Source organism: Sabethes cyaneus, chromosome 3, assembly GCF_943734655.1.
Source record: "Sabethes cyaneus chromosome 3, idSabCyanKW18_F2, whole genome shotgun sequence".
In the NCBI taxonomy this organism is placed as follows: Eukaryota; Metazoa; Arthropoda; class Insecta; order Diptera; family Culicidae; genus Sabethes; species Sabethes cyaneus.
In genome coordinates, this window is record NC_071355.1 from 54,488,116 (window position 1) to 54,500,271 (window position 12,156).

A 12,156-nucleotide genomic window follows, 5' to 3' on the forward strand; every position below is an offset into this window, starting at 1 on the left:
TCTAACCAAGGCGATTTTCCGCATTTCAGTCCTGGTTTGTATATACTATGTGGTTGCGTATTTTCAATGACGTAAATATAGGTAGCTAAATAGAAATCATAAATGAAAGGAACTCTTCTTTCAAAAACTGTTGTTAGTAAAAGTAATCAAGAAAATGACGTGAAAAACCAACTATCGTTCTGATTTAAACTTCGAACACTTAAGCTATGCTGAAATTTTTTTCAACGTTCATCTTTATTCGGGATCAGTCCCGGCGTAGTAGTTAGCATTCACGCCTCTCACGCCGAGGACTCGGGTTCAAATTCCAACCCCACAGTAGTCACTAATAACCCAAAGCTGGTTCAAGTGACTATAAGCTAAACAAAAAAAAACATCTATATTCTACCCTCCAGCTCCTGCGCCTGCTGATTTCTTACAAGGAGTCCTACAGTTTAATGTCATACCTCACCAGATAGAGGACATTCTAACGAACACGGTGGTGTACAGTAAGCATACTATTTTATCATATTAGCGATACTAACAAGCATTTTATTCTGAAGTGTTCTAAGTTTGAATCAGAACGGTAGATCAGGTGGCGTTGAACTTTTATCAGCTGTCAGTTGTTGCAGAAGTATAATCAAATCACATCCCTTTTTGGAAATGATTTCTTTTACCATGAAGTAATTAAACGATACACTAATAAAAAGTTGTTTCATCTCAAATTTAATGCCTAAATACAAAAACATTTCAGCTCATCCATAATTATTTACAATTCTCGAAATTTGCTGAGATTGGCTGAACATATAATTGTTGCATCCCCTAAAAACAGAAGTTGACTTTCATTTTGCAAACATTTCCAAAATATTAATTTCTTCTATTCCAATCATTAATTATTTTCTTACTTTCCTAATTGCCTACATATAAAAGTATCAGCGTTGTTGTGGCTTTGATTTGTTTTTCGTATGTGCTTAACAACTAAGTGACAACTTTGCGATCGCTTCAATACACTTCACTCTGGGAATAACACTTCCTCCGGGAATCGCTCCAGAATTTTGTTCCCCGTCAGTTTGAATATCCTCTGAAGTGCCTTCTCGATCAGCGGAATCAACTCATGACTCAGCAACGCGAAATTCTGATTGATGGTGTGGTTGATGATTTCACCTAAAGAATAATCAAACACGTTAGTTTCGTAACTCTTAATGTGCATACTGATGGAGTGTACCCAAAACCCTATCACCGCCGAAAAGATTTTCCAGCTTAATTTTTCCATCGCCAACCTTAATTTTAATATCCAATTTCGCAAGCGAAAGATGGTTTTTACCGTTGATCACCTTGCGATCGCCCTTGATGCGGACATTTCCTACCCCTTGAGCTGAAAATATTTGAGTAAATCATGCTCTTATTACCTGCGTTCGAACTGAAATATAAAGGGATATATACTAAAGTTTCCGGTAAACTTTCCGGCACCCTTCACCGGTAGCAGCAGAATTCGTCCGTCCACCACATAACGTCCTTCAACGTACAGGTGCGGAAGTTCCAGCTCGAAGCTGTACACTTTTCCGTATTCCACAACACTGCAAAAGAATATAATTAAATTTATGTTTACCTTTATGTAATTTAGTATATAACAAAATCTAGTAAAGGGTGAGAATTCTGCTCTTAGCACTTTTAAAACAGTGAACAAACTTCCCACTCGCCACAATAGACCCGAACGGGAACGCGACGTCCCGTTCGTTCGCTTCGGTATTCACTTTAGTCTCTTCAGTCGAAAGTTTCCGGGTCCGTAGGCTTTGATGTCTTTCGCGGTGATGCTGATGCCTTGACCGGGCACACTTTCCGCCACTATCAGATCGCCGAGGTTGATCGGTTCGATGGCCGGAATGTCCAGCTCCGGTATGCCGCGTGCCAGGTACGGCCGAAGGGTTTCGATCGATTGTTTCATACACTCCGTCAGCTTCGGGTCATCCTTGTGGCACACGTGCAGGTACTCGGCTGCGAAGGTATACAGTTATGTAGGAAAACAAAACGCTCAACAAGATGATAGTTATTCGATTTATGGTGAAGCTTCTTACGCAGGTCTAGCGATCGCGCGCTGTCAAGAGAGAATAACACCACCAGCGCCCAGGATAGATGATAGGATCGCATTTTTGCTTATCTATAATGGTAACACAAGATAAATAAGGAGAAACTGTTAATAAAGGTGTTAATAATGAAATTTTTCTAAATGGACAAACTAGAAAGGCTGAAACTGATTAATTCCAACTTAAACGAACGACGCTCAGGATTTGAATGCCGAATATGTATGACACGCCATCTCAAACGCTGGTTCTGTAATTCCATTGGCATTCGAAGTATTTTGCTGGCCTATGATATCACTCGCTTTGCGATGCCTAATAAGATAATGTATATTCAATATTCGTAGCTATACTTCAAGTGAGTAAAACCAGTTGACCAAACGAAACTTCTTCCGCATTTTAATAAAATTTATGCTCTTGCTAAGATCGGGTGATTGTTAACAATCTTATGCAAATTAAATCACACGCTGAGGTTAACTTCAATTGCGTTTTTCCTAATTCTTCAATGATAGTGAAAATTTTTTCGTAGTCATCGGTCAGGTAGGGTACGGGACTAGTTTACTTCGTGTTCTGCTATTTCAGGCTTATTCCATGTTCTCCATACTCTGGTTGGAGCATAAACTGTCTTATGTTAATTAACGAACCTGACGATTCCACATTGCGTTCCTCTCGCCTATAGTAATGACTATAATAGACTATAATAGGTAAATCTGAATTGCATTGAATTAGTAATATCTACAACCGCAAAGAATGTTTGACGTAGGACTTCCCGCAAGGTTTGGTATAGGGTGTCATTCCAAAAAATCGAAAAATGCGAGCGTCACGAAAAAATGAAAGATTTTGACTTGAAGAGTAGGAGAAGTAAGTAGGTAAGAAAGTAAGCAAGTAAGTAAGTAAGAATCACATAAATTCACCTGAAATTCGGGCTCAGCACCCCAAAATTACTTAAAAACCACATATTACCCTCGATTTAAATAGATTTTTTGCTTGGCCAGCATTTGTATGGAGTCGACCCACTGTGAGGCGCTCGGCCGATAGAAATAAGTAAGTAAGGCTTTCGTCTTCATGGTATTTGTTGGTATGGTAAATGCCCGTATGGCTACCGTATTTATGGCTATCTTCCGGTCACTATATATTATTTTATCATCTCATTAAAATTTAATCTTCACATCCCAATAGCAAAAATAAAAGTAGAGGACATGTGTATAATGTTGCACAGGTACGCCTAGTTCGTTTATTCCCAAACTAGCACAAATTAAAATGCAAAACTAATGAGAAACCTTAAAATTCGATGAAAACAGCCTACTATGGAAGTTTGACAGTTGTCACTGGCTGTCAACCCAAAAGAAAGCTTCCGAGGTGATTTTTTGCGTCGTTTCCGTAAGTTTATTTCTGGTTAAAATCTGTAAATATCCTGTTGTTGCGATTCGATTGCGTAAAGTGAAGCTCTAAAGCATTATATCAGGCGAAAAACCGGTGAGAAATGCTTAGTTTGCTTAATTATTTATTATATTTTTCCCGCCATGTCATATGCGGCCAATATGCCCCACTTGCGACGGTGCAATATGCCCCATTACAGATGAGGCTTTAAATACAAATAAATAGATATAAGTGAAAGTCTATTGCCACTATTAGCCTCAGTTAGTATTGTAGAATAAAAGTGCTAGGAATAATTTATCAACTACGTCTAAATTGGAGGTAAATTACAGATTATTCAACAAAGCGGGGCAATATGCCCTACTTGCAGTATAATATGCCCCATGCAGAAAAGAAAAACTTTCCCAGGAGACCGACACGAGGTTTAATTTATACGAAAATAGAATATTTTGACAATATCTAAGAAAATTTAACTTTCTACAAAATAGAGTAGGCATATCAATTGAACAAATAGGGGAATGTCGTCGTGGTAGGGCCACCTTTTGGCAGTCGCCCAACCATGACTACGCAAGTGGCCCGACCTTTACAATAAGCGCTTTTGTAGCATTTCGCCGTACCCTACCCATACCCCTTACTTGAGAGGATTTTTCTATAGTCCTTACATAGAGCACAACACACTTAAGGGGGGACCCTACTCTGGAAGGCCGAAAAATAATAGATTTTCGTAAATTTTTTTGCAGATGCTGGAATTATAGTTAAGTATTAAGGTATTTTGGTTACTGGTTAAGGTCTTTTTTGGATACCAGAATAGTGATTATTATGCTGGTGGCAGGTGGGCGCGTGAATGCTCTCTAAAAACAGTTCCATGCTGGCAGTATGTGCCAGGAACCAACGGAGTATCGTAGAACGGGTTTCACGGATGATTTTGAAGCTTTAGGTCAATACCTAAATTGTTACGTAGCGATTTTTAAAAATTCGAAAAATTACCAAAATGGCGGCAATTTTGCCAAAACAAAGGTGATTTTTCATCAAAAATCGTCAATTAGGAGCGCCTAAAAAATTGAAAAATTGATATATCAAAAAACGGCTACGTAACAATTTAGATAATTCATTTTTACATGCTGAAAAAAAATTTCAGGCAAATCGGACCACTAGATTCTGAGATACACGTACCGCCAGCTGAAAAATCATGGTTTCGGGAAAAACGTGTCTAAAGTTTCATACAGCAATGGACTTTCTTTGAGGTGACTCCACAATTTTTGCAGTACGTTTCCAACGAGATCAGATATCAAAAAATCCTTTTCGCATGACATTTCTGAAGGTATAAGCGTCTCGAAAATGCAGCAAACTAAAATTGGATTTTTCCGAGTTTCCAGAGTAGGATCCCCCTTAATACATTTTCAATATTTATCTCGAAAATTGCATTTCATGTATCATTTCTTGAAAAAAAGTTCACTGCGCCTGGAAAACTTTTTTTTGTAAGATTCAATCAGTGAATTCGGTACGTTTGTATTGAATATACAGTCACCCCAGTATTATGAGTCACCCAGTATTATGGGCCAGTGTACACTTTACGTTAGTTTTATACGTAACAAATTAATATTTAACTATCGAATATGAGTGCAATAGATAAAAGCAACATTCTACTGCATGCTTGACAGCAATACACTTAGTTCCAATGCGTTAATTTTCCGATAGTTGTCACTTGGCTCCAATCGACTGTCGATTTAATGTTATTTTTGTGGTTGTAATAACAAGTCGGTTGTGAATTATAAGCTGAATAGCGGAGTAAATTTGTATGTCTGAGCGTAAAATAGATGGAAATCGAGGGAATAGGTATGTACTCATTGAATTACGGTGAAACCACCTAGAAAAATGCATTTTCCGCTTTAATAGACGAAATTAAACAATGGCCCATAATACTTGGAGCAAAATTAATTTTTCCCAGTATTATGGGTCAAGCATATAGATCAACAGTATTCGCTGTTTTTGACAGTTGGGTGGTTGAAGAAACACCCGAGCATGTGGTCTTTGTATACCCCCGATTTGAAGCGGTGCGCGAGGATATGTCGCTCAAAACGTAGACAACGTTGTTGAGAAAATGTGTCTAGATGAGGGCACTAGGAACGTCGTCAATAGATCGATTTCAAGAATTCCGGTTGAGCTGCAGCAAAAATGGAGGGCAGATCAGCAAGTCGATAATACCTAGCTTTAAAAGAGGGGTGATTGATGAGCGTTTAGAGGACAAGGTGGCCCATTGAATGGACGTATCTAGGCCGCATATGACACACAGATCAAAAGCAACGCGATTCTGGGCGCGGTAAAACCCTAGACGGACTCATATGTGTGGGGGATGGGATCTTTCCCAAAATAGTCCCTGTACCTAGATGAACAATATTCAGTGTGGAAATGGAAGAAATCCTGCGATGGTGACTGTGCGGGCTGTTGGAAGGCACTCCTGATTTGGCTCACGTCTCGACGGGTAAAGTTCCTGTGAATGCGGTTACGATGCTAGCTACACTTTCGCAAAGAAATCCTGCGAGGGTGACCGTGAAGAGATGGACGGTAAGTTGGTCGCCATCTCAGCATCGGTGCACGTCTCGACAGGTGCGGAGTAGTGCATAGGCACGCCCTCCTCCCGAAGTAATAAGTACCTAGCGGTGATCCCGGGAGAATTTGGGACTAGGAGCAGTGAGGTTTTTAGCGGGTTAGTGTCCCACACCGTGCCACGTGATGCAGTGCATCATCAGTGTGCCAGACATTGTGCTTTTCCTCACGGTAAAAAAAAACACACACACACGCGATTTTCTCGAAATAAAACCAATTTTGTTTTACTGACCCATAATACTAGGAACATTGACCCATAATTTTGACCAGGTTTAAAAGTGGCTCATAATACTGGGAATGGAATATGCTTACATTTTGTTGTTCTGCAAAAAAGTGTGTGAATTTGGAACAAGATTGCCTACTGAACATCAAATTATGATACATTTATAACCAATTAGATTATAAATAAACTGTAAATTATTTAAATCTGCGTTTCTACCAATAATTTTGTAGCATAATCATGCTTAACTGGCCCATAATACTGGGATGACTGTACGATGGAAACTCACAATATTGTGAAAAGTTAGCCGTCACAGTAAGAAGTTTTGCAATACTTGTACATAAATATCACGAGTTACTAAAACTGGAAAAACCGTGGTGACCCGACCATAACAGTGGCCCAACGATAACGACATTGCCCTACTTGAAACACAACGTGGAGCTAATATACTGGATCTGGGACATATTGCCCGCATAGACGAGAAACCTTAAATTTTAGACGCCGTTTTTAAATAATTCGTGCTCTTTTTTTCTACAATATTAAAGGAAGTAAACAGTTGCAATTGATTTTCAACTCAAAAATTACATGCAATCACACTTTTGGTTCCACACTGTCTCCATTGGTTTTTGTTCGATTTCACTTATTATATATCGTTTTCTTATTTTTGGTCTCCGGAACGTAAAAATATGCAAACAAATGCAAAGAATATTCTTCAGTGATTCAAATCAAAATTACCCGCAGGTTTTTATTGGATGTAGTAGGGTAGATGTACCAGTAATAGTGGGTCTACCACTGATGCAGTAATGGAGGAAATTGGAAACATTTCATTATTTTGTGATCTCGACGGGAGATCTTCCTCAACATCAATAATTATAAATAATAAGTATTCATACCGAGGCAGATCTCACGTCGGGATCCCATAATAATGAAATGTTACGAATTTCCACCATTACTGGTACCCCCACTATTACTGGTACATCTACCCTACTGTTCTTAAAATTCAAGGCTTTGGTCCATTTTTTCCTGTAGAGGGCTGAATTTATCTTCGAGAGGGCTTAACTTGTAACTTCTAGTTCTGTTAATGGCTCTAATTGCTCTATTCTCGGAGGAGACCCCGCAATCAGAAAAACGGAACATCAGAGAGTATGTTCTATTTAAAAGATTTAAGATTTTCTGTATCACATGTCAGAGAATCATGTGCATCACGGTAAAACTATTTTAACTTCGATTTCCTAATAAATGTCTGCATCAATGGGACTTCCTCTTATTTTCATTAATCTGTAGAGTAGTAAACAAACAAATAAAAAGGTGACTCTTGTTTTTGCATTTTGAATTTTCTGAAATTTACACACCAATATTTTACAAGATCTTTTCACATAAATGCATGAAACCGTGGGAAATATATCATTATTCAATTGTATAGTTGCTGAGTTCTGTCCAGTATTCTGTTTTTCACTTGCATGATAGCGTTGCCTTAGGTACAGTTAAAAACAAAACACCGTGTGTCTCCATTGCATCATTGAAAATTGATTCCTCTAAAATATTGTAAATAATGTAATAATGTTTACATATGTATTTTAATCTACAATGTAAAATATTGTATCCCCGAATTTTTGATTTGTTATATCAAAAATCGTATGAAATAAAAACAATTAGGGTAGATGCTCCAGTAGTTGTGGTACCAAAAAATGCAAGAATAACGGAATAATTCGAGTTTCCACCACTATAGATACTACCACAACTACTGGAGCATCTACCCTAGGCTGAATCTTTTAGTTAAAATTAAAATATTAAAACGAATATTTTCAAAATTGAGTTGCAATTCTATATTTTTAATGAAAAACTCATTAAAACATTTCAATTGCTACTCAAATCAATAAATTCAGTTCGTTGGTTCAAAAGTTATGAATTTAACGATTTTTGGCACCACACTAGCTTGGAAGGCTGAACCGTGGAGGTAAAAGTCTTCCCGAAAAAGAACAAATACACAAATTTTGAACAAAAATCGATACAACGGCCAAGGTTCACACACCTCCTTTATTTGCTAGAACCCACTCATTCATGGTGGTGAATGTAAGTTCTAGAAGTTACTATTGAAAGTAATAATCAAGTTCTGGAAACCTTCAACAGAAATTACAAGTTTTTCTCGACGAGTTCGTCCGTGGGACACAGAATAAAATCCAATCTATGCAACTGCAGCATAAATATTCACTGCAAGCCACACTGGTTGAGACATTTACTCAAGGTTTACCACATGGGTACATTAAACCTCCTCACTCGGTAATCCACTTGTCGTCCAACTCGCAACTTGCCAGTGTAACCTAGAACAGCTGAGGCGGTTGACGCACCGCACACCCATGTGTTCCCCCACGTGGTGGTTAAGATGCTCACGGTTTACCCACTTTAATCAATTATTGTAAATTCAACCTCTCTTCTTTGACGTGCCTCAAAAACTCAATTTGTCTCCGGCGAAGCTTTTCTGACCGACCGTGCGGGAAATTGCGAAAGTAAAAATGTCGTAAATTTACGCTCTAAAGCCGGTAGCCGGTAGGTGCTGTGCTTGTGCAGTGAGTAGTCTAGTGTTATAGGTACTCTGCTGTTGGTTTTCTCATACATATGTTTGTTTTTATTGTAGCCGGCGGACGGTCAGCTTATGGCCACTTGGCGACTAAACGGCACTTTCAGGTCAGCTTTAATTGCCCGTCCCGTACCGTTGGATCACGAACGGTTAACGCGGTTTCACAGTGTCAAGGGTTTCTAATTGAGACCTTCAAATCTGAACGACATTTCGCAGTCTTTGCGAATGTGGTGCAGTTAAGCTGCAGCTCGTGTTGGAGTGATTGATGTAACGGTGCAATTTCGATGAAATTTATTGGCAACTGGTGCACCGCCTTTTAATTGGTAGGTTTTGAATGATAAACTTTTATGGTTGGTGATAGATACAAATACGACTACAATCAGTTTCTTCAATTCGGATGTCCCAAATTCTGATTCTAAATTCTAACAGTATTAATTGCTCGTATGTTGGTACTATTAGCCATGAAGCTCATTAGAGTTAAAGGGCCATTTCTGGATTTTTTTAACACATTGGACGATAAAAACAGAATTCAAAATTGGATCCACTGTGCATCGTACATATATATATATTGCGCCATATCCCCTGGCTTATTTAAGAATTCATGCAATAACGATTTTTTTGAAACTTGAAGAGACTTTTTACGCGACACCCTAAGATCACATAAGAAATTAATTGAAAAGAGGATACAAATATACAATTTAATTTAAAATGGTTGAATACTGGAAATGGCTTCGAATACAACTTAGGAGCTTCGTAACACATCTCCATCTACGTCCACGCCAGGCTGCAGCCACACATTACATTCGTTTCTCTTCTTCGCCAGCATCCCAAGCAGTCACTCGTTTTCCATCACACAAGTCGTATCGGTCGAAGGACATCGGTCAATTTTGCACTTTTGATGGTGGAATGCTGTTGGTTTAGTTTTCCAAGGTTTCTTCAGCTGTCCAATAGATAAGCACCGCTTTCAATGCCACACTTGCGGAATCCTTTCACCATCACTGACTGTTCGTTGCTTTTTTGACGAGTCACTCAGGATCTCGGTCTCCACTGTTCCCCATTCAAGGATGCAGTTTATTACCCCGAAGTAGCACTCACGATCACCTGTTCGTTTTCGTGTTTCTTCGACATAACCAAATTTATGCTGAACTTGACCTTGCGATTACCTAGCCGATGAACCTCGTTATCTGGCAAAAAACAATATTTCTTATTTTCGAGACAGCCTCACCTTTTGAGAACACACTTCAGTATCACACAATCTGGCTTTCCACAATCCTTGGCGAGACTCACGCGCGATTCACGACCCGTACTTCTCGAACGATCAGAACAGACTAAGCAGAACACTGGCAGGGTGTAGATTTCCACATGACACGGTTGCTCGAGACTGGTGACGGTTCGAGTTGCTAAAGATTTTCTTCTGGCGCTTTTAGTGGTTTCCAGCTTAGTCTACTACGGCGGTAGTACATAAAAGTGGTTCGGGGGTTGCACAGAGAATGTCACACGATCGGCTTCTCACTCGTTCGTACTCTTTTTCTCTCACACGGCCGCTACCGGTCGGCCGTTCGTCTATATTTTACTATAAATCTCGGCGCATACCATCACCGGTACCGATCTTGGGCAGCCCGGTGTCGTTTTCGCAAATGACATCGAAAATAAGCGACGAGAATTTCAAAAATCAGCTAAGTGTTGCAATCTTAAAACATAAGTGTATGTATATAGCCGAGCCGAGAAGGGTAGGGCGGCAACGGTGCCGCTGCTGTTGACCGGTTACGGTAACGGAGGCGGACGCGCGTTTTCGATCCGAACGGTGACGAAGTGTACGGCCGTCGCGTCGTCCGTGTATCCTATCTGCTCGTTGGTAGGTACTAGCGAAGATATCGTCTTGTAAAAACGTTCTGGAATAACCTGTGACATTTGCAATTGGTTTCGAATGTTGAAATAAAACTTCCTGGTGTTTTTATATTCAGTCTTTAGTATATTTTCAGTACCACTTTGAAAACAATAAATAATTCCTTATCAATATTTAGCCATATATGAAATAAGAAAGAAATCTACATTTAAAATAATCGTGTATGTGATGATGATGATGATGTTATTATGCTTAAAAGCCTTTCACTGCTTGATAGTAATCACTTCACTCATGGGAATGGTTTTGTAAAAATGCCGCAGTAGAATACTTCACGATGCAGTTGGATTATCTGTAAAACCTTTAGTTTATGATGTAAACCTTTGTGATATGATCAATATTCGTTTTACCTAATGCTTTTTGCCCACCACTAGAATATCTTGTTCCGTAATAAATCGATTTCATACGACATGAAGTCACGATATCCGGGGTTTCCATAAGATGTTTCGTTTGATGGATGTAACAGCAAAATACATGTATCTATTAGGATAACCTTTGCAGAGCAAAGGTCTAACATCTATCAGCACATTCTAATGTTTTACTGTAGGGGAAGGGCGGTAAAGACGGACACCTTAAGGTAAAAACTCAATATCTACTCAAATATAATTGTATTGATCGCAATTTTCGCACAAACTGAACCTTTAAGTCTCTGTCTAATAAAGTTACAACGTGTGCTGGAAAATTTCTTCCAAAATTTATGCTGTTTTGATATTATAAACATCATGTATAAATCAGAGTTTCTGCGCATGGGCGGGAAAGACGGACACCTGATTTGGGAAAGACGGACACTCGCAAAAAGGTGTCACGCGTCGTCGAATTATCTTTATTAAAAAAGATTAACATATTTCATCATGTATTTAGGAAAGAATTGGTTTGGGAAAACCCCCTTCCCGATCCCCCCTTTGAGCGAGAAAATAAAATGGTTTCCTTCAATATTTTAATTGGTGACGAATTAATCGTTTCTAAAAGCTGGCCTATTCCAACTGCTATATGACTTATAGTTACTTTTACATATATAATATGTAAGTATTTGCAATGTTAAATATTTGTTGGGCAAAATGGGTTCAAAATCTGTGTGTCCGTCTTTCCCTATCACTGGATGTCCGTCTTTCCCGACTTGGATACCATTTCTTTCAAACTTCAATAACTTTTTACTGAATATTCAAAACTTCACCAGGCTTTCAATGGATATTCAGTGATGGATCAAACTAACGCAATGTCGTCGGTTTAGCATGAATATGTTGTTTTTTAACGATTTACCAGCTATTTTTTTCACACACAAAATTACATCGGTTAGCGTATATACGCATTTTTTCTTTGTTTTGCTTATAAATTTGACAGCTGCGCTGCTAAAAATCGGCAGTTTAATTCAAAAGTGCTAATTCAGTCTATAGAAACATTTCCCATCACTGATTTG

At 38.8% G+C, this 12,156-nt stretch overlaps 1 protein-coding gene across 1 annotated transcript; it reads right to left on the reverse strand.

Annotated features, from left to right (window-relative positions):
* Positions 1-988: 988 nt before the first annotated feature.
* Positions 989-10,747, reverse strand: LOC128739592 (protein takeout). The gene is made up of 7 exons (XM_053835087.1): positions 10,605-10,747; positions 10,105-10,217; positions 2,052-2,129; positions 1,731-1,971; positions 1,420-1,553; positions 1,202-1,351; positions 989-1,140 (listed from the first exon to the last, which is right to left on the reverse strand). The coding sequence occupies exons 1-7, from the start codon at positions 10,745-10,747 to the stop codon at positions 989-991; spliced, it is 1,011 nt and encodes a 336-aa protein (XP_053691062.1).
* Positions 10,748-12,156: the final 1,409 nt, after the last annotated feature.

Coding starts and splice junctions, on each gene's coding strand:
- LOC128739592 (XM_053835087.1), bottom strand. CDS start 10,747: ATGTCACAGGTTATTCCAGAACGTTTTTACAAGACGATATCTTCGCTA. Junction 1,972..2,051: donor CGCGCGATCGCTAGACCTGC/GTAAGAAGCTTC, acceptor ATACCTTCGCAG/CCGAGTACCTGCACGTGTGC. Junction 1,141..1,201: donor CGGCGGTGATAGGGTTTTGG/GTACACTCCATC, acceptor ATTATTCTTTAG/GTGAAATCATCAACCACACC.